Raw genomic sequence first — 26,514 nt, 5'->3', positions numbered from 1 at the left:
TCCAACCAGGACATCAGGCAGGTCTTGTGGAGCGCTCCCGGTATGCAGTACCTGGTCAGCACCTACCGGGCTCACTGTTGCTCATGGAGGCCCCACCTCATAAATACCAGGACTTAAGTCTAAGGTCTTAGCGCTAGATGCCACAGGACACCTTCAGAGGCCCTACTCAATGCTAGGCAGGTGGTGCTAATGTTATGGCTGATTGGTGTAACCACATGGATATCAGTTCAGTGCCCAACGACATGCTGGACAGTCGCGTGCGGGCTTCAGCGGGATATACTCTTTACCACAAGGAGGACTTACACAATATCAGACTGGTGGTTTTAATGTTTTGGTACAGATCGATCGTTCATTCCTAGGTCCAACCCAACCAGACCCATTATTAGCATGGCTACAGAGTCTGAACTGACCAGACCAGACCGGCTGTGGAGCCATTTGGCAAACACCTCTTGGATATGGCTGTGTTCAGCCCCTGGTGAGGCCCCCGTTTAGGGCTGGGGGACCAGCAGACCCAAGGTTTGGATCTAGTACAGCTACCAGCACAGCAGAGCAGAGCACAGCAGAGCAAAGAATCTGGCCCTGAGCCCAAGCTACAACCGTCTGCTTCTCCCATTCTGTCTGGGGCTGGCGGGTGCGCAAGGTGCTCCGTATCTAGGCCGAGACGAATCGTATTTGTGTCATTTCATTGTGCTCTGCGGCTGAAGCCGTTTTACCTCGGAGCGTAATTCGATTCATTCCGCGTAATCGCGTTACATTAATCACGCAAAGTTCTGTCATCCTCTCGGCCCAGCCCAAACAAAAGGCCTCGTTTTCTGCTCGGCCGAAACGAATGTTGTCCTTTTCCTTCGGCGAGCGACCGACTCCCCTCCACTGACTCCAGTCCTGCCGCCGGTGCTCCAGCCACAGCCACGGCACCAGCTGTTCTCGGTTATGGATTTTTTTAGTACACAAGGTCACCTTGAAGGCAGCCTCCCTCCTTCTATCCCGCTCTCTCCATATCAGCAGGAAAACTCCACCTCTCTGAGGGAGATCCGTGCTATCAGATAACACACCACTGCAGGCCGCATTTTCGCACAGGTGCTATCGATACGAACTACACCCACCGGCCAGAACATTAGCACCACCTAGCATGCGTCGGCCCACTGCGACAGATCTGAGCATTCGTGGCACGGACTCCACCAGACCTGATACCAGGTGTCCTGTGGTATCTGGCATCCTTTAAGGTAGCCTGGGGCACTTCTGGTAGGTACTGACCACTGCATGTACCCCATGTACTTGAGATGTTCTGACCCAGTTCTCTAGAACATCACAGCTCCACCACCTTCAAGAACTGACTGTTCTGGGTGCTGGGTCATGACCTACATGGTAGTGGTGTGGCTGCTGGAGTGCATAAACATTGACTCTGTCCACTTACTGTCCACTCTATTAGACGCTCCTACCTAGCTGGTCCACCTCGTAGATGTGCTGCTGCTGCTGCTGCTGCACAGTTCGTGCTGGTCATCCTCTAGTCCTCCATCAGACGCTGTTGGCTGGGTATTTCTGGTTGGTGGACTGTTCTTAGTCCAGCGGCACTGTTGGGTTTGACCTACCACATGTTGTGTCACTGCAGTACTGAGAATGACTGACCCACCACCCACCCAATAGTACAGTCTGCTTTGTGGTGGTCAGGGGACAGGACAGGGTGACAGGAGTACTACACAGTGCTCCTATAGGGTCAGTGAATGGGCAGCGTTCATTGAGTGAGAAGCATCTACGGCCAGATTCACCATGACACTTACACAACCCGATCCCCGAGCTCCACGTGGGTTCATCAATGTCAGGGCGAGCTTACACGCGTATGTGTGTGTGTGTGTGTGTGTGTGTTTAAGAAAGACAGTCTGAATTAGAGTCTCATGTGGCACCCGGGAATTCCTCTGTGGTCATGTGAGAGGCTCTGAGAAATACGGTAACTCCAAACCGCCGCGAGGCAGGGAAACAGAACCTGGCTCAGGGTCTAATGAAGTGAGGGCAGAAACATGCAGAGCATGATGGGTACACAGAGGACATGTGATGCTAGGACCACTTCCCCAGTGGAGATCCCATCTCCCGCTTATGAACACGACCAGGCTTCTGACTTAACGTTCGTTATATCCAACAAAAGCTAGCAATGCATCCATAAACAGAGCTAAAATAAACAAATAAATAAAAATAAACTAAAAATTCCAAAAATTAAACTCATGAAGGTTGACTGTATGAACTATTTAAAGTTTTTAAAGTTTAAAGAACCTCCATATAGTTTAAAGGTTCTTATCTGAGAACCCTTAAACTGGTATTAAGGCCTTATAGTGTGTATAAAGTCTTTAAACCTGGTTCTACACCCTCACACATCCTATTTTTTTCAAACATAGTCCACTGGTTCTTCTATGGCATCACTCAAAAGGTCTTATAATTGATGGTTCTTAAGAGAACCACTTTTCTAAATTAGTAGTGAGAATCTAAAGAACCTTTCTAGAGTTTAAAAAGACTTAACATAGTGTAAAGGGTCTAATCTAAGAACCTTTAAATTGGTATTGACCTGGTTCTTCCGTCTCACAAAGTAGTCCATTGGTTCTTTGATGGTACCACTCAAAAGTATTTTTATTGATGGTTCTTTAGGGTTCCTAAATCAGTTCAAGTTAAATCAATGAGAATGTGAAGAACCTTTCTAAAGTTTAAACAATCTGTACATAGTATATGGTTCTTATCTGAGAACCCTTAAATTGGTATTGAGGCTATATATTGTGCAAAAGTCTTATAAGTGATGGTTCTTTAGAGAACCACTTTTCTTGTTGTGAGAATGTGAAGAACCTTTCTAGAGTTTAAAAAGACTTAACATAGTGTAAAGGGTCTAATCTAAGAACCTATACATTGGTATTGAGGCGTAATATTGCGTGAAAGGTCTCCGAACATGGTTCTTCATTGGTTCTTTGATGGTACCACTTGATAGCCCATTGGTTCTTCAACGGTACCACTCAAAAGTCTTTTGATTGATGGTTCTTTAGGGTTCCTAAATAAGTTCAAGTTAAATCACTGAGCATGTGAAGAACCTTTCTAAAGTTTAAACAAACAATCTGTACATAGTATAAGGTTCTTATCTGAGAACCCTTAAATTGGTTCTTCTGGTTCTTCTACTGCATCACTTAAAAAGTCTTATAAGTGATGGTTCTTTAGGGAACCACTTTTCTTGTTGTGAGAATGTGAAGAACCTTTCTAGAGTTTAAAAAGACTTAATATAGTGTAAAGGGTCTAATCTAAGAACCTATCTAAAGTATTTGGCTTGATGGTTCTTTAGGGTTCCTAAATAAGTTCAAGTTAAATCAATGAGAATGTGAAGAACCTTTCTAAAGTTTAAACAATCTGTACATAGTATAAGGTTCTTATCTGAGAACCCTCAAATTGGTATTGAGGCTATATATTGTGCAAAAGTTCCTTTTTTCAAACAAAGTCCATTGGTTCTTCGAGGGAACCATTCAAAAGTCTTTTAAGTGAAGTTCTTTAGGGAACCACTTTTCTTGTTGTGAGAATGTGAAGAACCTTTCTAAAGTTTAAACAATCTGCATATAGTTTAAGGAGAACCCTTAAACCCTCAAGGCTATACATAAGTTCTTTTTTCACATAGTCCATTGGTTCTTCTACTCAAAAAGTCTTTAGAGAACCACTTTTCTTGTTGTGAGAATGTGAAGAACCTTTCTAGAGTTTAAAAAGACTTAACATAGTGTAAAGGGTCTAATCTAAGAACCTTTAAATTGGTATTGAGGCGTAATATTGCGTGAAAGGTCTCCAAACCTGGTTCTTTGATGGCACCACTTGATAGCCCATTGGTTCTTCAACGGTACCACTCAAAAGTCTTTTAAGTGAAGTTCTTTAGGGAACCACTTTTCTTGTTGTGAGAATGTGAAGAACCTTTGTAGAGTTGTAGAGTACAATCTGTACATAGTATAAGGTTCTTACCTGAGACCCCTTAAACCCTCAAGGACATCAACCTCAAGTTCTTTTTTCAAACAGAGTCCATTGGTTCTCTTATGGCATTACTCCAAGAACCCTTTGAATCACCTTGTATAATAGCCCTGGACTGTTCATCCTAGCCTAGCCCTGGATGGTTCTAAAGGAGATCTAAAAAGAACCTATAAGATTCTTCACTCTCACAAATCTCTTTTGTCCAAACGCAGCTCTTTGGTTCTCCTGTGGCATCACTCCAAGAACCCTTTGAAGCACCTTGTATAATAGTCCTGGACTGACCCTTCGAACCCCCCCTTACGTCATGGTTCATAAGCCCTTATTAAAAAGATGATATGCAGCCACTGTCCCAAAAACAATCAGCAGCTCAGAGCAGAGAAGCTCCTGAGGGCGTGAGAGTGTGTCTCTTTGGGCTGCTGGGGCGGCGAACATGACACCCACCCAACAGCCGTTTCTGGTTGTGCAGGAAGTGGGTTGAATAATAGATGGCAGCGCCTGGCCCCTCGGGACCGCTGCGTAGGAGGAGAGGACAGAGGACTGCGAGTGGAAAACACACAACACACACATCAGAGCGATCCACCAGCAGGACTGTGCGGTCTACACGGTCACTCTCAGGAGGCCGGGTCTCATGACCAGCATTTTAAAATCCGTAGAATGAAGATACACAAGGGCCAAGGCATGTGTGTGCATTTAAGATGCACCTATTGCTAACACAATAGAATCCAAACAAACCAAACATGAACCTATTGGCACCATGCTGCCCAATGCCAGGCATGGGCTAGTAGAGGGGTTGAGCTGTGGAGCAGTGGAAGAACTGTGTTCTCTGGAATGATGGATGGTGGAGCTCCATCCAGTACTTTTGGGATGAGTTAGAGAGTTGGGGATAATGAGGTGGGTTGGTTATAATCCAACATCCCGGCCTCACTAATGCTCTTGTTGCTAAATGCAATCAAATCCTCACAGCAATGCTTCTCCAAAATCTAGTAGAAAGCCTTCATCAGCTGTAGAGACAGTTACTCCAACAAAAGCAGGAGAAACGCTTAATTTCAGGGTAAACAGTGAATGAGCAGGTGTCCGAATACTTTTGTCGATATAGTGTATGAAGGTCGGACAGGTAAAAATGGAAAGAGAAAGATTAGGGTATTTCTATTTTGGGAGCCTGGAAAAACAACAGTTTGTGAAGATGGACAACGTCCAACCGGTACAGTTTTAACTGGACGGAGACGCAGAGCATTACAATCCAGAACATATTTCACTCCTGAGAGGAGAGCCGAGCCTGCCAGGTCCAGATCCTCCAGTGCCAAGAGAGAGCGAGAGAGAGAGAGAGAGAGAGAGAGAAACAGAGGTAGGAAAAAGAAAGATAAAAAAGATCAAAGAGAAGAGAGAGAAGGTAAAAAATAAGAAACAGAGGGAAAACAGATCAAATAGAACAAAAGAGAAGAGAGAAAAGAGAGAAAGAGAGGGAGAGGGTAAAAGATGAGAAACAAAGGGAAGAGATAAATCAAAGAGAAAAAAAGAGAAGACAGAGAGAGGATGAAGAGAGCAGAGAGTAAAGATAGAGAGAGAGATAAGAAACAGAGGGAAGAAACAGATCAAAGAGAACAAAAGAGAAGAGAGAATAAAGCAGACTAAAGAGGGATAGAGAGAATACTAGAAAAAGAAATGAGAGAAGATAAAAAGGGAGAAACTGGAGAGATCAAAGAGAACAAATGAGAGCAAAGAGAGAAGGAAACAGTAAAAGATGAGAAACAGAGGGAGGAGAGAGATCAAGAAGAAGAAAAGAGAAGACAGAGAGAGGATGAAGAGAAAAGAGAGAGAGAGAGGCAGAGAGAGAGAGAGAGAGAGAGAGAGAGAGAGAGAGAGAGAGAAAGAGAGAGAGAGAAACTGTTAAAAGGAGAGAAACAGAGGCAGGAAAAAGACAGATCAAGGAGAAGAGAGAGAGAAGGTAAAAGATAAGAAACAGAGGGAAATCAGATCAAAGAGAACAAAAGAGAAGAGAATAAAGCAGAGACTAAAGAGGGATAGAGAGAATCATAGAAAGAGAAATGAGAGAAGATAAAAGGTGAGAAACCGAAGAGATCAAAGAGAACAAATAAGAAAAAAAAGAGAATGAAACGGTAAAAGATGAGAAACAGAGGAAGGAGAGAGATCAAAGAGAAGAAAAGAGAAGACAGAGAGAGGATGAAGAGAGAATAAAGCAGAGTAAAGATGAAGAGAGAAAAGAAAGAGAAAGATCAAAGAGAAGAGAGAGAAAAAGAGAAGTTAAAAGATAAGAAACAGAGGGAAGAAAGAGAATAGAATAAAGCAGAGACTAAAGAGGGATAGAGAGAATCCTAGAAAGAGAAATGAGAGAAGATAAAAGGTGAGAAACTGAAGAGATCAAAGAGAAGAAAAGAGAGAGAGGGTGAAGAGAGAACAAAGCAGAGAGTAAAAGAGAAAGAGAAGGTAAAGGGAAAAGAAAGAGAAATCAAAGAGAACAAAGGAGAGATTGAAAGAGAGAGAGAGACGAAGCGAAACTAAAGCCCACTCTCCTCCTGTCTCTCTCTCTCTCTCTCTCTCTCTCTCGGCCTGTAGGTTCTCTGTGTTCTGGCTGGCAGGCTGTGAAAGAGCCCTCCTGGCTGGAGCTGCACTCAGCTGCACGGTGGCACCCAGCCCACATTCTGAGCCTTAAATCAGACCGGACCCACCTGCCTCCGGACCCTCTCCTCTGCTTCCAGAGGGCAGTTCTTCAGTCTCCCCTGGCTGGAATGTGCTCAACCAGAGAAGAAAAGGGCCCACAAATTAAACATATCAGCGTTTGAGCGTCTTCAAAGGAAAAGAGGACAAAGGTATTTTTATGTAAATTCTTAGAAATTAAAAATGTCTACTGGAATAAAAAGACGCCACATAGCATAGCATAGCCTACAGTTGTGGAGTGTAATGCCACGTTTACTCCACTGCCATAAATTGCGCCCCCAGCCATATGGTCAGCCATACACATGCATTTCTGGACAAGCTGAAGGATACACAAGCAGAACTGAGGTGGTAGACTAATATTACAGGATGTAGCAGTGATCCAGCCTGTGGTGCTAATATTATGGCTGATCTGTGTGTCACTAAACTGAACGGCATCAGAGAGAACGTAGCAGAGGCAGCCAATGGCATCGCTTGACCCATCCATAACACCCTGACTGAATTTGCAGCCTCGTTCTGACGGTAGTCAGACAGAGCTGAGCTGAGCTGAGCTGGACTGGGCTGGACTGGGCTCGGCTAAGGCTAGTGGAGAAGGCCTACCGTCACTTCTGCAACATGGAGCTGGAGCTGATCATCACAGAGAAGACATCGGACAACCACATTTACAGAGTCTGTCATGTGATCCTGAGATCATACAGTGTTGCGGGAAATAGAAGTGTGGGGGGTGAGAATTGGCGAGAGTGACGTTTGGCGTCCATCAGCCTCGCTCTTAAAAGTTATTGGATCCTCAGGTTGGGGCTTTGATCTCCTCTTCTTTTCCCCTTGTTTAGTGGAAAACATCGACACGCAGCACACAAAGGTGCGAGCGCAGTAATTGGCTGCACACACAGCCCAAATTCGAAGCAGCTGTCCGGTCTGCATGAGGGAGCAGATCTGGCTGAAAAAAAGGCGAACGCTTCATTTGGCCACAAGAAAAGAGCCGCCTGGGAAGTATTGCTTTAATCGGCAGCGCGGAGAACAGCAGTTGATTTGTGCGTTAGCACTCGACACAGATTAAAGAAGGGCCGTGAAAACAAACAGTACGAAGTACGAGGCGTAGCGCCATGTACGTGTCCGACAGACACCCCGATAATAAGCTGTCTGCGATATGTAGGACAGCAGACATGTGGCGTCTTGTGAAAGCGATGATGCAGTAAATGTGATGAGTGACACAGAAAGTAAGCTGATTGTTCCTCTTTCGACTGAAGTGTGATCTGGGATGGAGCGGGGTGTTTGTGTAACCGCATGGGTTTAATCCAAAAATGCAACCGAACTCATCTGTGGCGGTAATCTGGACCCCCTCGCCCCACCACCCCACCCCAGTGTAACACACAAACACACTTCACCACTCAGGGCCGTAGAGAGCCGTCAGCAATCGGAGCCGAAACTGCTATGGTACCCCATGTGTTTGCTACAGGGTTGCTAAGCGGTTGTACAGTTAGCTAGGTGGTCGCTAGGTAGCTGCTATGATTTCCTATTTTGGTTGCTATGGGGTTGCTATGATATCCCAGCTATTTTGATTACTATGGTGCTGCCAAGTAGTTGATACATGTATTTTGAGTGGTTGCTATGGAGTTGCTAGGGTACCCCATGTGTTTGCTATGGTTGTGCTAAGTAGCTGTAAGGTGGTTGCTAAGGAGTAGCTAGGCAGCTGCCTTGGTATCCCATTTGTTTGCTATGGGGTTGCTTGGTACCCCAGTCAATTACCATGGGGTTGCTAAGTAGCTGCATGATGTGTGCTACAATGTCGCTAGTTGGTTGCTGTGGTATTTCAGGGGGTTGCTTGAGTACCCCAGGCGATTACTATGCTGTTGCTGCGCCATGTGCGCTTTAACGTAACTAGGTGGTTGCTATGGTATCCCATGTATTTGCTACGGTGTTGCTAAGCATCTGTAAGGTGGTTGCTAAATGTTGCTAGGTGGTTGGCATCCCATTTGATTGTTATGGGGTTGCTAGGTGGTTGCTAAGGTACCCCAGGGGATACTATAGTGTTGCTAAGTAGCCGTGAGGTGAGCTGTAATGTTGCTAGGTGGTTCCCACAGTTTTTTCAGGTGGTTGCTTTGATGTTGCAAGGTGTTTGCTACATGCGTGTTATTATGTTGCTAGGCAGTGGCTCTATTGAATCCCAGGTGGTTGCTAAGGTGTTGCACAGTCCCCATGGTACCCCACATAGTTGGTTGAGTGTATCTGTATCACCATGGCATAAAAAGAGTGCACAACTTTTGCACCCCAGTCGTCCTACGAGACAAATTGCAGGACATGTTACCCAGCAACAACCCTGCAGTGAAATCCCGCATCCCCGTCCTGCTCGTCAGGCCCTGTTGTGCTGCGGCGGCCTGGACCAGAGCATGGAGTGCTTCTAACGCCTGTTCTGTCCTGAGCTTTTATTTCCCCCCATGAGCCACGTCTTTTTGGGACGGGTGCAAATGTGTCAGGCGACAAAAAAGCCTGTGTTCGAGAACTTGGCACTGGCGCCCATGCAAGCAAACACACACACACACATACACTTTGGTGTGGGTGGAGTGTGTGCCGGAGCCATGGGCAGTGCCTGCAGTGCAGGGTGGGGTGGGTCAGGCTGGGTTGGGTTCTCTGCTCTTCCTCTGGGCCAGGGGTCACAGTCCAGACCCTGATCCCAGCCGCATGCTGGTGGACGCACGCTGAGAGGGGGCAAGAGAGTCGTCCGCCCCAGGCTTTAGCCTTCCGTGCTGTGCCCAGTGCTTCGGCCTGCCAGCCACCTCCCCACCACCACGCTGGCCATTATAGGCTGATCTACGGCCCATGACTGGACAGTCAGAGCGGGGCTGCAACCATTGACGATGCTTAGTTGAGGGTCAATTATGGCAAGCGGTTGACCTCCTGAAGAACCATTGGACGCACAAATCCACCAATTATGGATGAGAGGCAGATGACGGACACCCGAATCCACCAGTTAGACGCAGCGAGAGGCAGAAGGATGGAAGAGGACGAAGCCTCATATCTGAGAGCGCAGAGTCGAGGGAACGTGTTCTAGATACACCCAGAACATTATTTTGAGACACCATAAGCACTGCCCAAGTTAGGCCACAGCTACAGGTCCAGCTGTTAACAGCTGCTACAGCAAAAGGAGGTCCACAGGACACTCCTGGGCAGGAATAACACCTTCTCCCCTGTAACACAAACACTTCGACACGTCCACTGAAGCTGTGTAAACGTTCGACATGGTGAGATAAAAAGTTCGGGATATTTTGGCTCAGCGGACGATGGAGACCATGTGTCCGAATCCCGAACCGTCGCGGAGGCTCTACATCTCTACAGTCGCTCACCAACATGAAAGCCATCCAGTTCAACTATTTTGCAGAAAAACAAGCAAGAACCCCCCCCCCCCACCACCACCACCACCACCACCACCACCACCACCACCCTCAAAAAAGGGGAGAGCAGAACTGAGACTAGTTTATCCTTATCCTAAGCTCAGGCTATCCTTTAACTTTCCTAAGTCTAAGTCGATCAGGCCTCGGAGATATCTGCTCGTCCAACGATACGCACTCTAAAAGTTCTAATCCCCATCTGGATTTTCCCACCCCCTCTCCCAGCAGGGGGAGATGAAGCTGGGATCCATCCAGCCACTGTTTGCCTTCTGTGGTTCCTGGAGCTTCCGCTGCATGTCTCCGGCAGAGCGCTGGGGACCAAATGAGGCTTTTAAAGGGGAACTGCACCCTTTTTTTATATAAATGAATGTCTGATAATCTAATATTGCTAATAAATCAATACACGGTCATTCAGAGTCAGGGTCTGGTGTGAAATGGTTCACTGTAGAGAAACTTACCTACGCTCATGTCTTTAACATGGTGGTGAATGGAACAGGACATCCCTCTGACTACCACACAAACATCTAAACCCACCAGTGCTCCTTCACGAGACTTCTGAGGATTGTTGATCATGGTCAAAAAGTGGGAAATCTGATAAAGTAAGTTTTCTTAAGGGACTATGTCGCCTTATAACATCCTTATAACATCCTTATAACAAACTTCCATAAAGCAATATCTCAGGCAGTGTGTTTCTAACCACCTGATGATTTCATTCACCACCACCGTCAACGGCTCTGAATACGTTTCTCCAGAACAGAGCGTTTCACACCAAACCCACTCTGAATGACTTTTGTAGAAAGCCCTTTTAACCCATAGTTACTATTGTAGTTTTCATACAGTTCACATGATATAATTTGTAACATATAATTACATAATTTCATGTTTAATTGTATAATTAATTACATGTATGTAGTGAGTATGTTGACAGGTTCAGTATTTACGAGGAATTATTCAGCAACCACTATGAATTATTTGATATCTACTAGGAATTATTTAATAAATACTATGAATTATTTAGTGCCTACTAGAAAATATTTGGTATCTCCTATGAATTATTCATAACATACTATGAATTAATCAGTATCTTTTATTAAGTATTTAGTATGTACCAGGAATTATTCAGTATCCACTAGAAATATTTAGTATCTACTAGGAATTATTGAGTACCTACCCTGAATTATTGAGTACCTACTAGAAATTATTGAGTATCTAATAGGAATTATTCAGTACCTACTAGGAATTATTGAGTACCTAATATTAATTATTCAGTATCTACTATAAATATTCAGAATCTACTAGGAATTATTGGGTACATACTATGAATTATTCAGTATCTACTAGGAATTATTCAGTACAATTTATGAATTATTCAGTATCAACTAGGAATTATTTAGTATCTACTAGGAATTATTTAATAAATACTATGAATTATTTAGTGCCTACTAGAAAATATTTGGTATCTCCTATGAATTATTCAATACCTACTAGGAATTATTCATAACATACTATGAATGAATCAGTATCTTTTATGAATTATTTAGTACGTACCAGGAATTATTCAGTATCCACTAGAAATATTCAGTATCTACTAGGAATTATTGAGTACCTACCCTGAATTATTCAATGTCTACTACAAATGGTTTAGTAACCACTACAAACTATTCTGTATCTGCTATTAATTATTCAGTATCCACTAGAAATTATTGAGTACCTACTATTAATTATTCAGTATCTACTAGAAATTATTCAGTATCTACTAGAAATTATTGAGTACCTACTAGGAATTATTCAGTATCTACTAGGAATTATTCAGTACAATTTATGAATTATTCAGTACCTACTAGGAATTATTTAGTATCTACTACGAATTATTTAAAAAATACTATGAATTATTTAGTGCCTACTAGAAAATATTTGGTATCTCCTATGAATTATTCAATACCTACTAGGAATTATTCATAACATACTATGAATGAATCAGTATCTTTTATGAATTATTTAGTACGTACCAGGAATTATTCAGTATCCACTAGAAATATTCAGTATCTACTAGAAATTATTCAGTATCTACTAGAAATTATTGAGTACCTACTAGAAATTATTGAGTATCTACTAGAAATTATTGAGTACCTACTATTAATTATTCAGTATCTACTAGAAATATTCAGTATCTACTAGGAATTATTGGGTACATACTATGAATGATTCAGTATCTACTAGGAATTATTCAGTATCTACTAATTATTCTGTATCTTCTATAAATCTTTTGGTAGCTGCTATGGAATTAAAATGTAACTTATGACGTTGGAAAGCAAGGAACTTAATTATAGACCAGAATTAAAGCCTTTAGGCTTTTCTTAGTGTTAAAAAAACACACAGTTGCTCCCTTTTCCACAAAACTCTAAGAAGTGTATTGTGTTGCTGGTGGTTAGTCAGAGTTTTTCCACTTAATTCCTCCTCGTATCCGGCATGTGTTAACATCGGAGCGTGTCACACCATGTGACCTGGTGTTTTTGTTTCATTAGCATGACTGCACTTCTGTTCTTCGAGTGCTGCCTTTTCCTCTCAGAGCCCAAAGTGGCGTCCAGCTTCGGGAGGAATGTTCCCAAACCTCCATGGCAAAGGTGTGCTAGTGTGAAGCTCTGGCCTCTCCTGCCACCCAGCCCGAAATAAAAACGTAAACAGCATACTTTTCTGAGGCATAAACGGGGGGGGGGGGGGGGGGTCCTGAGTGCCGGGCTAAAAATAAAGGCAAGGCTGGAAGGTCTGACCTCAGTCCAGTACTGCTGGACAATGAGAGCATTGACCAGGACACATTCCTCTACTCACATCCAGCCATCCATCCTCCAACCCATCCGTTCATACGCCCATCTATCCAGCTCTCTCTTTAACCGTTCCCTCCATAAAAGTGAAGGAACACCCAGAACGTCACTTGGAGAACCAGCAATATCTGAGCACTCCATTAGCACATGTTTCATCTTGAACAGCCCTGAGTCACGACTCGCTCTCCTCCACCTTCTCCTCCGCCGCCGCCTCAACCCGACAGGAGGCCCCGGTACATGCGGGAGGATTAATATTACATTACCAATATAACATTCAACAAAGACTGTCTTTTTTTTCAGCTCACTCCATAAATTCTCAGACCCCTTAATCGACCCCGGCTAAGAGCTCAACACACCTACACACCCTCCCTCTCCAGCTCGGCCTTTCTTTCCTTTCATCTATATATACCTCTCTAAAGCTCCCGTTTAACTGGCTTCATCCTAATTGCATATCCTCAGCTGGGGTCGGGCGCTCTCCACATCCAGGTCTGAATCCGGAGAGGGAAGCTGGTTAGCATTAGCTTAGTTAGCAGGATCACATTAGTCTCGTCACCACAGCTTTACCACACCCCGCTTATAAAGATCAAGAACTCGTTAAGCTAACCTTTGCTTAGCTAGCTCGACTACAGTGGTGTTGGGAGGAATTAGAGACCGGTTCTGCTGGCTTTGGACTCGTAGCCGGCTATGACACAAACAAACAGACGCAAAGTGAACTGCGACACATCTGAGTGGTCATGAAAATCCTTGTATCTCCTCATATCTCCTTAAACCATGTACAATCACCTGTACTGGAGGGGGAGGCTTCCTCCAACACACGTGCACGACCAGCCACCATCGCTTTTCGACAGGTGCCAGGTACCCAGCTCTGATACATCGGCTAGCGGATGCCCGTGCCGGCCAGCATCGTACTAAAGTGATGTGAGGAGGGAGGGAGGGGTGGACAGGGAGACGTGGACGGAGAGAGCGAGAGCGAAAGCACCATCTATCCATCAGGAGAGCGCATGGCCAACTGTGCTCTCTCAGGCTCCGGCTGCTGACGGCAGGCAGCATGACCCGGCATTCGGGTCATATTGGCCAAACCTAGTGAAGGCCTACAGTGGTGTTGGGAGGAATTAGAGACCGGTTCTGCTGGGTTTGGACTCGTAGCCGGCTATCTAGGCCTAGATAAGTGAGCTAGCAGGCTGAACACCACAGCACAGGCCGTGTTCCAGCTGACCGAGGCTCAAATCCCACCTGTTTAGAGGATAAAGCCTCATATCTGAGAGTATCACAGAGTCGAGGGAACAGTCTTAGGACTGTTATCAGACATATTTAGAAGGCCGGGTTATCCAGGGTTCCTTGGCCTGTTTTCATTAGAACTCAGCGCCGCTAAACTTGAAACTACGATGGGCTTGTCGCCCCCCCCCCCCTTGTTTTTAGAGTGTGACATCACCGATCCCACAGCGCCCCCACCCTGTGGCTCTCTTAAATGCACATGGGGGAATGAGCTTATTTGGCCGTGTTCTCGATAGACACAGAACAGAAATCGGACACATCGTCCAGTTCACAAATCGACAGGTCGTCATGTTGAGATACCATCTATTTTTTAAATACTGTGGTTTACAGTATTACCGATAAAGCGTCCAAGCCTATCCTCAACTAAAACTGTACCAAAATTCACTACCCGGACGACGTCTAATGCTAACGTTAACTTTACGTAGAATCGTGACGACAGCTGGCGTTGCTAGACTATATTGACAAAAGTATTGGGACACTGTTCATTCAGTGTTTCTTCTGAAATCAAGAATTTCTAAAAAGAGTTTCTCCTACTTTTGTTGGAGTAACTGTCTCTTCTGTCCAGGGAAGAAGGCTTTCAGCTAGATTTTGGAGGAGATTTGCTGTGAGGATTTGATTGAACTAGACAAGAGCGTTAGTGAGCTCAGGATGTTGGATGATCCCCCCCACCACCTCATCCCTTGCTCCCCAACTCTTCACTCATGTACATTTTAGAATTAAACCTTCCTAACCTTTTCTAATTTAGTGGTGAAGCTTTATTTTTCAGACGTCTGGCTCCATTCACCACCACTGTGAACAGATCGGACTCGTACATTTCTCTGGAACGGAGCGTTTCACACCGACCACACTCTGAAGGCCTTTATTCACTTCTTAAGATTCACATTATGCTGAAATTTTAAAAGCTGGTGGACTTCCCCTTTAAAGCGTCCAGACTACTCTTACAGTACACGGTCATGTGATGTGAGCAGGGAGGCAGCTGCACAGGGGCCCGGGCTCTTTTATCCATAATGAATGACTGATGTTTTCTTGGAAGCTTGTGTGAGAGCAGAGAGGGGGAGTTGTTTGTTGTCCGGAGCCTCCTTCCTCTCTCTCTCTCTCTCCCTCTCTCCCTCTCTCCCCAGCTCTCGCTCATTCCACTCATGTCTAACGGACACAAGGACATTTCATCCTGAAAATCCAGGGCCAAAAGAGACATGAGGAAACAATTGGCACTGTTATTTACAAGCGGGATTCCCACTGTGGGAACAGGGCCACAAGGACAAGGAAAGGACCAGATGGGGCTGAACGCCTTTGCAGAACTAACACAGTCCCGTCTGGACGCCTGTGAGAAGGCCCAGGCCTACAGCGAGTGGACACGGGGCGGAGCGGTACCGTGGTACGAGTTTAGGCGAGACGCAAAGTGAACTGCGACACATCTGAGCGGTCATGAAAATCCTTGTATCTCCTCATATCTCCTTAAACCATGTACAATCACCTGTACTGGTGGGGGAGGCTTCCTCCAACACACGTGCACAACCAGCCACCATCGCTTTTCAACAGGTGCCGGGTACCCAGCGCTGATACATCGGCTAGCGGATGCCCGTGCCGGCCAGCATCGTAGTAAAGGAGGGAGGGAGGGGTGGGCAGGGGGACGTGGACGGAGAGAGCGAGAGCGAGAGCGCCATCTATCCATCTGGAGAGAGCATGGCCAACTGTGCTCTCTCAGGCTCCGGCTGCTGGCGGCAGGCAGCATGACCCGGCATTCGGGTCATATTGGCCGAACCTAGTCTACTGGACCACTTGGAGCCCTTTGAAGGCCATGTGCCAGACATCATCATCATCATCATCATCATCCTCACCTAATCACTTGATGAAGTGAAGGTCCTTCAAACTCACACACCTCATACACGTGGTTCTTCATGGAACCACAAATAGGAGAACCATCTGAAACCTCCCAAGAAAGGTATACGGACAGTGTTCTGGGTTCTGGGTTCTAGGATAACAGGACCAACACACACCCTAAACCTCATGAAATGTAATTTCCACTATATTTTGGAGCACCTGTCCTGCACCTGTCCATCCGTCCTGAACTCACTCAACGTAAAGACCAGCCGTCCTCCTCCAACAGTGAGTCCAAGAGTGAACTTCCCTGAACATCTTGTGCTTGGAGGATAAAAGAAGGTTCTAATCCTGAAGCTTTAAAGAAGAACACATGAAAACAAAGACATCAGAAGCGCTGTGGCGGGTTCCGCTATTTTTAAAAAGAACACAGAGATCCTGTGTGGTGCTTAGTGCTCAGAGATTCAGCACCTGGTGGTACCATATGTATGCTCCCTTACACACACACACACACACACACACACACACACACACACTGGACTACTCTTTTCTCTCAGATACACACAGCAGCAGCCGGGCTCTGAGAGAGAGAGAGAGAGCGAGCGAGCGAGAGAGAGAGAGAGAGAGAGAGAGCGAGCGAGAGAGAGAGCGATGCTCCTGCTGTTACGCAATAGGAGAGCTCTACCCATCTGTGCTTCTCTCTTCAGCCCCCGCATCCCTGACCACCAGAGCAGAGACAGCAGATCAGCTCACTCACACGCATACACACACACACACACACACACACACACACACACACACACACACACACACACACACACACACACACTCTCTCTCTCTCTCACTGAGCACACACTCCACCTCCCTCTCTCCACACACTGACTCTCTAACACAGGACTCTGTACCTCTTTCACCCTGCCTTTCTTTACCACTCTACCTCTCTCTCTCTCATCACACACTCTACCTCTCTCTCTCTCTCATCACACACTCTACCTCTCTCTCTCTCTCATCACACACTCTACCTCTCTCTCTCTCATCACACACTCTACCTCTCTCTCTCATCACACACTCTACCTCTCTCTCTCTCTCATCACACACTCTACCTCTCTCTCTCTCTCATCACACACTCTACCTGTCTCTCTCTCATCACACACTCTACCTCTCTCTCTCTCTCTCTCTCTCATTGCACACTCTACCTCTCTCTCTCTCTCATCACACACTCTACCTCTCTCTCTCTCATCACACACTCTACCTCTCTCTCTCATCACACACTCTACCTCTCTCTCTCTCATCACACACACTACCTCTCTCTCTCTCATCACACACTCTACCTCTCTCTCTCTCATCACACACTCTACCTCTCTCTCTCTCTCTCTCTCTCATTGCACACTACCTCTCTCTCTCTCTCATTGCACACTCTACCTCTCTCTCTCTCTCATCGCACACTCTACCTCTCTCTCTCATCGCACACTCTACCTCTCTCTCTCTCATCACACACTCTACCTCTCTCTCTCATCGCACACTCTACCTCTCTCTCTCATCACACACTCTACCTCTCTCTCTCTCATCGCACACTCTACCTCTCTCTCTCTCATCGCACACTCTACCTCTCTCTCTCTCATCGCACACTCTACCTCTCTCTCTCTCTCATCGCACACTCTACCTCTCTCTCTCTCATCGCACACTCTACCTCTCTCTCTCTCATCGCACACTCTACCTCTCTCTCTCTCTCATCACTCTACCTCTCTTTCTCACCACACACTCTACCTCTCTCTCTCTCTCTCTCTCTCATTGCACACTCTACCTCTCTCTCTCTCTCATCGCACACTCTACCTCTCTCTCTCTCTCATCGCACACTCTACCTCTCTCTCTCATCGCACACTCTACCTCTCTCTCTCATCACCACACACTGTACCTCTCTCTCTCTCTCTCATCGCACACTGTACCTCTCTCTCTCTCTCTCATCGCACACTCTACCTCTCTCTCTCTCTCATCACTCTACCTCTCTTTCTCACCACACACTGTACCTCTCTCTCTCATCACACACTCTACCTCTCTCTCTCTCATCACTCTACCTCTCTTTCTCACCACACACTGTACCTCTCTCTCTCATCACACACTCTACCTCTCTCTCTCTCTCTCATCACACACTCTACCCATCTCTCTCTCTCATCACTCTACCTCTCTTTCTCACCACACACTCTATCCATCTCTCTCTCATCACACACTCTACCCATCTCTCTCTCATCACACACTCTATCCATCTCTCTCTCATCACACACTCTACCCATCTCTCTCTCATCACACACTCTACCCATCTCTCTCTCTCATCACACACTCTACCTCTCTTTCTCTCTCTCACCACACTGTACCTCTCTCTCTCTCTCTCTCTCTCATTACACACTCTACCTGTCTATCTCTCTCACCACACACTCTACCTCTCTCTCTCTAAATACATGACTCTCCACCTTTCTGAACACTCTTAACATACTCTAAACTGAATTCATAAATTAAATCTGAACACACACACACACACACACACACACAATTCGAAGACTCAGGAACTTTTCACACCTGCAGTCGGCGTTGAGCCGTGCTGCTTTATTAACACTGGATTTTAGGTCAGCTGCACACCGTCCACCACGACTCCAGAATACCAGTCCTGAAGACCTTCTGTCTCGAACACAGCCAGGAGGACCTCGGTTGACAGCTCCAGAGCTTTCACTTCTCCTCAGCGTTTCAGAACAACACACTTGACTCTGCTCTTGGCTCTAAGCTCTTACTCATACAGCGAGCCGACTGTGAGCTGGACTTTCCTGGGAGCAGTTCTCTCTTTCTGTCTCGGCTGTTAAACAGGAATAGTCTGCAAAAGGGAAGCAGGCAGCTTAGCTACCACCAAGTTAGCATCCGATGAGGTCTGACCACTGTGCTGTGACTGCTGACTGACACTGACTCACCTTTTCAGGTCTATTAAAAGAACACCACCTTGTCACTGATTCTTTACCATACACGGCAACAAAGGCCATACATATCCTTATGGACAAAAGTATTGGGACACCAGCGTTGTCCCAGCTCAGGATGTTGGATGATGACCACCCCACCTCATTCCCAACTCCCCAACTCATCCCAAAAGTATTGAATGGCGCACAACCATCCATCATTCCAGAGAACACAGTTCTTCTCAATGCTGGGGGGCTTTATTATACCCCTCTAGCCCACACCTGGCATTATTAAGCAGCATGGTGCCAATAGGTTTATGTATAGTTTATCAGCTCCAGAGAGTCCTATTCTATTGGCAGTACTTCTCCACAAGGACTAGACATGCTGTGTGTGTGTGTGTATTTGCACATCTGTGTCAGCAATGGGTGCAACTTAAAGTAGCTGAAAGCATACATCAGTGTCCACAAACTTTTGGACCAGTGTATATAGACAGATATGTCGCTCAGGGCAACCTCAGCTGCTGCTAAGTGTCCATCCTCGTCTGCCCTCCGGGTTATCGTTCTCCCGCCACAAAAAAAAAAAAAGACCTTCCTGGCATGAAGGTGGGCAATAGGTGCCAGCGCCCTCTGGGCCCGTCTGCTTCACACTGAAATGCCATTCACCCTGTCAGCACTAAGCTACGAGACTGCAGAGCCAAGCTTACACACACACACACACACACACACACACACACACACACAGCCTGCTGGCTCTCCGTGCCTCCAGGCTACACATAGGTTAAAAGATACTGGATAAGGTTTGAGGAAATAATCTGTCCCCAGTCCAAGGCTTCCTGTAAGCGCGCTCATAAAACCAGTCAGGAGGTGGAAAAGTCAGTCGGATGAGTCAGCTCTCATCTCTGGCGGCATCTTACATGCATGCACACACACACACACACACACACACACACACACACACACACACACACACACACCTGTGGTTGAATTCTTTGCACAAACCCAGAGAGAAGGTAAAGGTGTAGATTACCGTTCAGCTAGTCATAGTAGGTGCTACTTTAAGGAAGATTAAAGGATCTCTATACAGGCTCAAATGTTCTATACCCATTAAAGAGGTTTCCTAGTACTGCACGTTCTAATAAGAACAATTTGAGTGGGGGACGTCTTAAAAATGGGTTAGTGGGTATAGAACCTTCAGTTTACATAGAGGTGCTACAAAGTGGGCCCCATTTGTAAACTTTAAAGAAGATTAAAGAATCTCTATATAAGGTCAACTGTTCTATACCCATTAAAGAGGTTTCCTAGTACTGTATGTTCTAACAAGAACCATTTAGGGGCCTGTATTGCTTGAGTAGGAGACGTCTTAAAAATGGGTTAGTGGGTAAAGAACCTTCAGTTTACATAGTGGTCCTTTAATCCTCTAGGTGCTACTCAGACGGGATGCAGGCCTACAAAGTGGGCCCCATTTGTAAACTTTAAAGAAGATTAAAGAATCTCTATATATAAGGTCAACTGTTCTATACCCATTAAAGAGGGTTCCTAGTACTGTATGTTCTAACAAGAACCATTTAGGGGCCTGTATTGTTTGAGCGGGAGACGTCTTAAAAATGGGTTAGTGGGTAAAGAACCTTCAGTTTACATAGAGGTCCTTTAATATTTAACCTTTCAGACCTAAGGGCTCGCTGTCCTAAAAATTAAAGTTTGTAACTGGTTCCTGGCTCTAGAACATCCCATGGAGTTGGCGATTTCCGAGATGCTACCAGCCTCCACCCTATTACCATGCTCGTCTGGACATCAGTCCAGTCACGTCTGTTGCCCATGACGATGGTTTGCAATCTGCAACAACTGACTGGTGTGCTTGCTTATTTATATTGGGACGTCCCGGCCAGGGTTCATTCCAAACCAGCTGTGGTCATAACATTCTGATAAGACCGCGACAGTGGGCGGAGGGTGGTAGCGTCTCGGAAAGCGCTAAATTTGAGGGATGTCCTATAGGCACCGTAGTGAAGGTGTACCGAGAATGGACTTCTGCCACATCGGACGGCAGAACAGTGGTGCCCCACGGGCCACTGATGAGGGTTCAGTGTCCACCCCTTGACAAAAGCCCCTGGATCCACAAGATAATCAGTGTAATCCACTTCGCCTGGTCCTAATGTTATGGCTGTTTTTGGGCCTAAAATCAAACTCTGGTAATAATTACATTACCCCACCCCACCCCACCCCACCTCCCTGTGCCAAACTAATCTTGTCACAGCAGCACATTAGAGGTCATCAGCACTGCGACAGGAATGCTCACCTTACTCGCCAGGCGCGCACACACACACACACACACACACACACACACACACACACACACACACACACACACACACAGTCAAAGACACACTCTTATCTGTAAAGGTGTCGGGTTTCAGTCGTCCTACTGAACCGAAGTCGGCTTCGTTTAGACCAGCGTCTGCCTGGGAGATTCCCTCAATACAGGCAAACAATGAGCCGAGCGAGACGCGGTCATAGTAGGGTAGCCATGTGACACACAGTGGCAAAATCCCTCCATCCCACCCCTCCCCTCCCACCCTGCTCTTAACAAAGAGGCCGGCTCAGCAGCCTCACACACACTAAAGCATATAGACACACACTCTCTCTCGATCTGACCTCATCATCTAAATGAGCTCTTTCAGTTAATTACTCAACATCTCTCTGGCCCAGTGGGCCTGAGTCACTGTGGACAGGGCCTGTGGCTGAAGCAGGCCAGAGAGACGTCACGGTGTTTGAAGGACACAGCGGAGAGCAGGGAGGGAGAGTGGACGGTAGCTCAGCACGCTGACAGAAGGGTGAGAACAAAGAGGGTGGACAGCAACAGGTCCCCCTCTCTCTCTCTCTCTCTCTCTCTCTCTCTCTCTCTCTCTCTCTCTCTGAATCTCAATCTAGTCTAAATACATGATCCACTATCTTGACAAAAGTATTGGGACACTTGCTCATTTCATTGTTTCTTTCAAATTCAATTCAAAAAGGGAGCTTATCCTGCTGTCTCTATCATCCAGGGAAGAAGGCTTTTTTACTGGATTTTGGAGGAGCATTGCTGTGTGGATTTGATTGCATTCAGCAACAAGAGTGTTAGTGAGGTCAGGATATTTGATGACCACCACCCCAACCCATCCCAAAAGAATATGGAGCACCATCCATCATTCCAGAGAACAAAGTTCTTGCACTGCTCCACAGCTCAACACTGTGGGGGGCTTTATTACACCCCTCCAGCCCACACCTGGCATTAGGAGGCAGCATGGTGCCAATAGGTTCATTTATATCTGCTCCAGATATAAATCTTCTATTGGCAGTAATTTTCTACGGGGACTAGACAAGCTGTGTGCATTTAATAGAAGGGGTGTCCACAAACATTTGTATATATACCGTATTTAAACTATATTCAAGAGATCACCGTTTGTGCCAGTGTGAGTCTCAGGCACCGAGCTGAATAATACTCAGATAACTCTGTTATAGGATGTTATAGGCCTCGGGGCAAAACCATTAATGCCCCCTCAGACCCCCCACCCATCCAGCAGGCAAGTCCTCCAAGCATCCAACAGCTAACATTAACCTAAACATTAACATTACACTTCCTAAACACTCAAATATTAAAAGGTGCTTAATGGGTTCTTTGATGGTAAACGCCAAAGCAGAACCACCTTTGAATCCAGAACCATGTTTATGTTTATAATAGAGATGAGAGTGAAGAACCAGCAAGAACCTTTAAAAGATGGAACTAAAAGGGGTTCTTCTATAGAATCGACCATTAATGAACTGCTTGAATTATATTAACTATAATTGGCTATTATATTAATATAATAATAGTTATATATTAATATAATGACATTAATTATTATTGTTTCATATAATTATTATTAACATTAATTATTCATATTTTATACAATATTATATATATTATTGATAATTATATAACTATAACTACCTATAATATAAATAATATAATTACAAATTACATGTTAATAACTATAACTATAACTAACTATAATTTGCTATTATACTAATATAATTATTTTTATTATTATTATTATATTAATTGTTATATATGTTTAATATAATTATTATTAAGGTTAATTATTAATACTATATACAACATTATATATGTTATTAGTAATTACATAATATCATTTTAACTATAATATATACTATATAATATAACTTTAATATATATACACACTATAGTATATATCTATAACATAAATAATTTCATTATATATGTTAATATAATTATATTTATTATTAAGATTAGTTATTATTAATATGATTACATATGAATATAATAATTATATTAACTATAAATCGCTATATTAACAGGCCAAAAGCAGGAGGTCCCAGAGGTTCTGGGAACCTCCACATACTCTGAGATACGTAACCTGTTATAAATAAGAAGAGCTCGAACATCCTTTCTATAACAGGAGGCTGAGCAGCAGCAGCAGCAGCAGCAGCAGCAGCAGCAGCAGCAGCAGTAGCAGTAGTAGTAGTGTTGACGGAAGCTAAGCTGCCGCATGTTATTAAAGGGAAAGTCCAGTAGTTTTTCAGTGGACGTGGGTCGTTGTAGAGATACTGATGATGATGATGATGATGATGGTGAAATAGTGAGAAATCTGGAACCTGGAATCTGCTTTCTATGAGGACTATTTTTCCTTACAAAGCCCTGCATGTATCCCTCCACCGTTTAACAACACTAGTACATTTTAGGCCAAAGTTTTCTTAAAATACATAAATAAATAAAAATCCTTTATAATCATTTGGAGAAATAGCTTTGAGAGGCAATAAACTCTTCAGACGTCCAATTCCATTCCCCACCAAACGGAGCATTTCACTCCACACCCACTGGGAATGACCGTTTCCATATCATTGACTCAATTATGCCGAAATTTAGAAAATTTGGTGACATTCCCCTTTAATACATTGAATTTCTTGGTGAGATATGGGGGTACCGTTGCATTAGCATCTATATGAGAGTCGCAGTGAAGGTTTTAGGGGCCCCCTGCTCTCACTGTATTGAGTTATACCAGTGACTATAACCTATTCTTCTGGAAAATGATGCCATTCCACAATACAGCCCAAAATGAAGGGTCTTCCCTACTTGAACCCCCCTGTGTCGGATCATTAGCCGACTAGCAACCCCTTCCTGGACTAAATGAGGATTCCAGTGTACAGGAGCGCTTCGTGCAGATGGCTGACCTTTGCCTTGCAACTATCCATTCTTTCGCAAACCCAGGCCAGGCTGCCAAGTTTAACAAACCATGCAGAGCACATCAGGGGATAGTCATCACTTACCAAGGTCTCCATGGTAACTGTTGTCATGGGAGGCCCTGAGGCCGGAGGGTGCGGAGTCTCCATCTCCGTGGGGCCAGATCTGTCCGGTCTTGCGGACGCCTACAATGGTGGCCTCGGAGACAACCACGTGCTGCTGCTGCCGGTGCCTCTTCTGGGACTGCGGTGTGGGGGGGCTGCTGCTGTCCAGCGAGTGCTGGGAGTTCTGCGAGGGCGATCGGCTCTTCTCCCTGAAGGGCCGGCGGAAGGCCGCCGTGGGGCTGGGCGACACATGGCTGGACGACTGGCCCGACGAGAAGTCCTCCTCGCTGGACGTCAGGTTCTCGTTGGAGCTGCAGTCGGGCGTGTAGCCACCCCCGCCTCCGCCCCCTATGTCCTCCAAACTTCCAGGTGAGTAAGACCTCCGGGGCCAGGTGAGATGAAGGTCGTCGCTGCCCCCTCCATGCTCTCGCATCGCCACCCTGCCATCTCCCCCGTCCACGGGCACACCTCCGACATACACGGTGCTGTAGGGCTGGAAGTCTGACGGCTGCCACGGCGGTGGTGGAGGCTTGTTCCCGTTGGACCTGGATGCTCCATCTCTGCTGGACCGTGGGTTGGGCTCTCCATCTTCGCATTCGGCATCGTAGCCGCACGTGCTCTCGCTGGAGCGACCCCTGTAGACGGGCCTGGCCCTCAGCTCGCCAGCCACCGTGGCCAAATTGCCTGGCAGCGAGTGGAGGGACCTCTTGCGCTCCATCTGCATGGCTTGGGTACCCAATGAGCTGATCTTCTCAGAAACCTCGCGGTCATTCACTCGCACCAGGCCCCTCTCATGGTGGAACTCCACGTTGGTGTAGAAGGGCTGCTTCTCTTGGGCCGCCTTGCCATCCCCGGCCGAGTGCGAGTTGGCCCGCTTGATCCGCTCAAAGTTGGAGCGCAGCGCTGCCACTCCAAGCCCCATGCCCGGCTTGTCTTTAGGAGACGGGTCAGAGGGGAGATCCTTGTCGGGAGGAGGATGGGGCCTGCGGGGAGAGACCCCTCCCCTCTGTTTGGATGGTGAAAGCCCATCTGTCTCGCTCCCTGGCCCCGGCCCCGGCCCCGGCTGGTGGGGCTCGAAGGCGGACTGCAGCTCCAGCCCATCCCCGTGCGAGGCCGACTTCCTCGCCGGCGGAGGCCGCGGCTTCACCCTGGCCTCTCCCCCCACAGGCTGGAACCTGGTGCGCTCCCCTTGTCCTTGCCCCTGCCCCAGCCCCGGCTCCTGCAGGTGTTGGAGGTGCTGGGGGTCCAGCCCGCCTCCGGCCTGCGGATCTCCCGCCTCGTTCATCTGCGCCTTCCTGAATCCCCAGCGCTGCCGGTCGTAGCTCTTCCTCTCTTTGGCCAGCAGCGTCTGGAGGTAGATCATCCGGAAGCGCTCTTTGTTCACCTCCATCTCCAGCCTCCGGATGGACGCCTTGCACTTCTCCAGCTCCTGCTCGATGCCCCCCACGGACCGGAGCTCCATCTTCGGCGGCTCTGACTCGGGAAACTGTGCTTTCCAGGCCTCGATGAAACCCACCGGCTCCACCATTGTGGACATTCAAGTGGAACTTCTAACAAGATAGGTCTCGAGAAACGGCGATCTCGTAGTTCTGCAACAGAAATGATGAACGTGCTCAAGAAGTGTCCGAAAGTCACCAGCGCATGCACACCACACTTGGATCGGGGGTCTTCCAGGGACTGGGGCCTTCTCTTCGTTTTGAAGCGTCCTGCCAGATACAATGACCATCGGCGACCACTCTGGAGGGAGACAACAGCGACACGGCTCGGACTCCCCTCGCCTGCTTCATCCCTACGCTTGGCTCCCAAATCTCAGACCTCTCAACACAATGACAGCATCTGCACACCTTCTCCAGCAGGGATGAAGACACACACACACACACACACACACACTATATATATATATATATATACTGACACAATACACTGAGACCCTCACTCATTCAGACCTCCTCTGCTCAGCTGGTCCTGGTGCCCAGTCCTCATCCATGATGCGCCATCCTCTGCTTCTCCATCAGGAGCTCCTCTTTTGTAGACCGCACTAAAACAAAGGCTCTGAGGGGGAAACACCACAAAAGCGAGAGACTCACTCCTCCTCACTCCACCTCACTCCACCTCACTCCTCACACACACTCTTTCAGCTCTCGTCGTTCCTCCAAAACAACCCGGACTCGGTGAAAAAGCCCCTCAGACGTGTTATCCCATTTTCGCAGCTGGTAATCAGCAGAGGAGATGAGGGCTGCTGCTGCAGACTGCCTGCCTGCCTGCCTGCTCGCCTGCTCGCTGGAC

At 46.4% G+C, this 26,514-nt stretch overlaps 1 protein-coding gene across 1 annotated transcript in view; it reads right to left on the bottom strand.

Annotated features, from left to right (window-relative positions):
- Positions 1-26,514, bottom strand: part of bcr (BCR activator of RhoGEF and GTPase) — a 148,750-nt gene extending 122,236 nt beyond the window's left edge. Inside the window, exon 1 of the mRNA XM_072662343.1 lies at positions 24,211-26,514. Coding sequence (XP_072518444.1) covers positions 24,211-25,765 — 1,555 coding nt within the window. The 5' untranslated portion in view covers positions 25,766-26,514. The remainder of the gene's footprint in view (positions 1-24,210) is intronic.

This window comes from Salminus brasiliensis, chromosome 18, assembly GCF_030463535.1.
Source record: "Salminus brasiliensis chromosome 18, fSalBra1.hap2, whole genome shotgun sequence".
Classification (NCBI taxonomy): domain Eukaryota; kingdom Metazoa; phylum Chordata; class Actinopteri; order Characiformes; family Bryconidae; genus Salminus; species Salminus brasiliensis.
The sequence above is the reverse complement of the archived record's forward strand: the minus strand, read 5'-3'. Positions and strand labels throughout refer to the sequence as shown.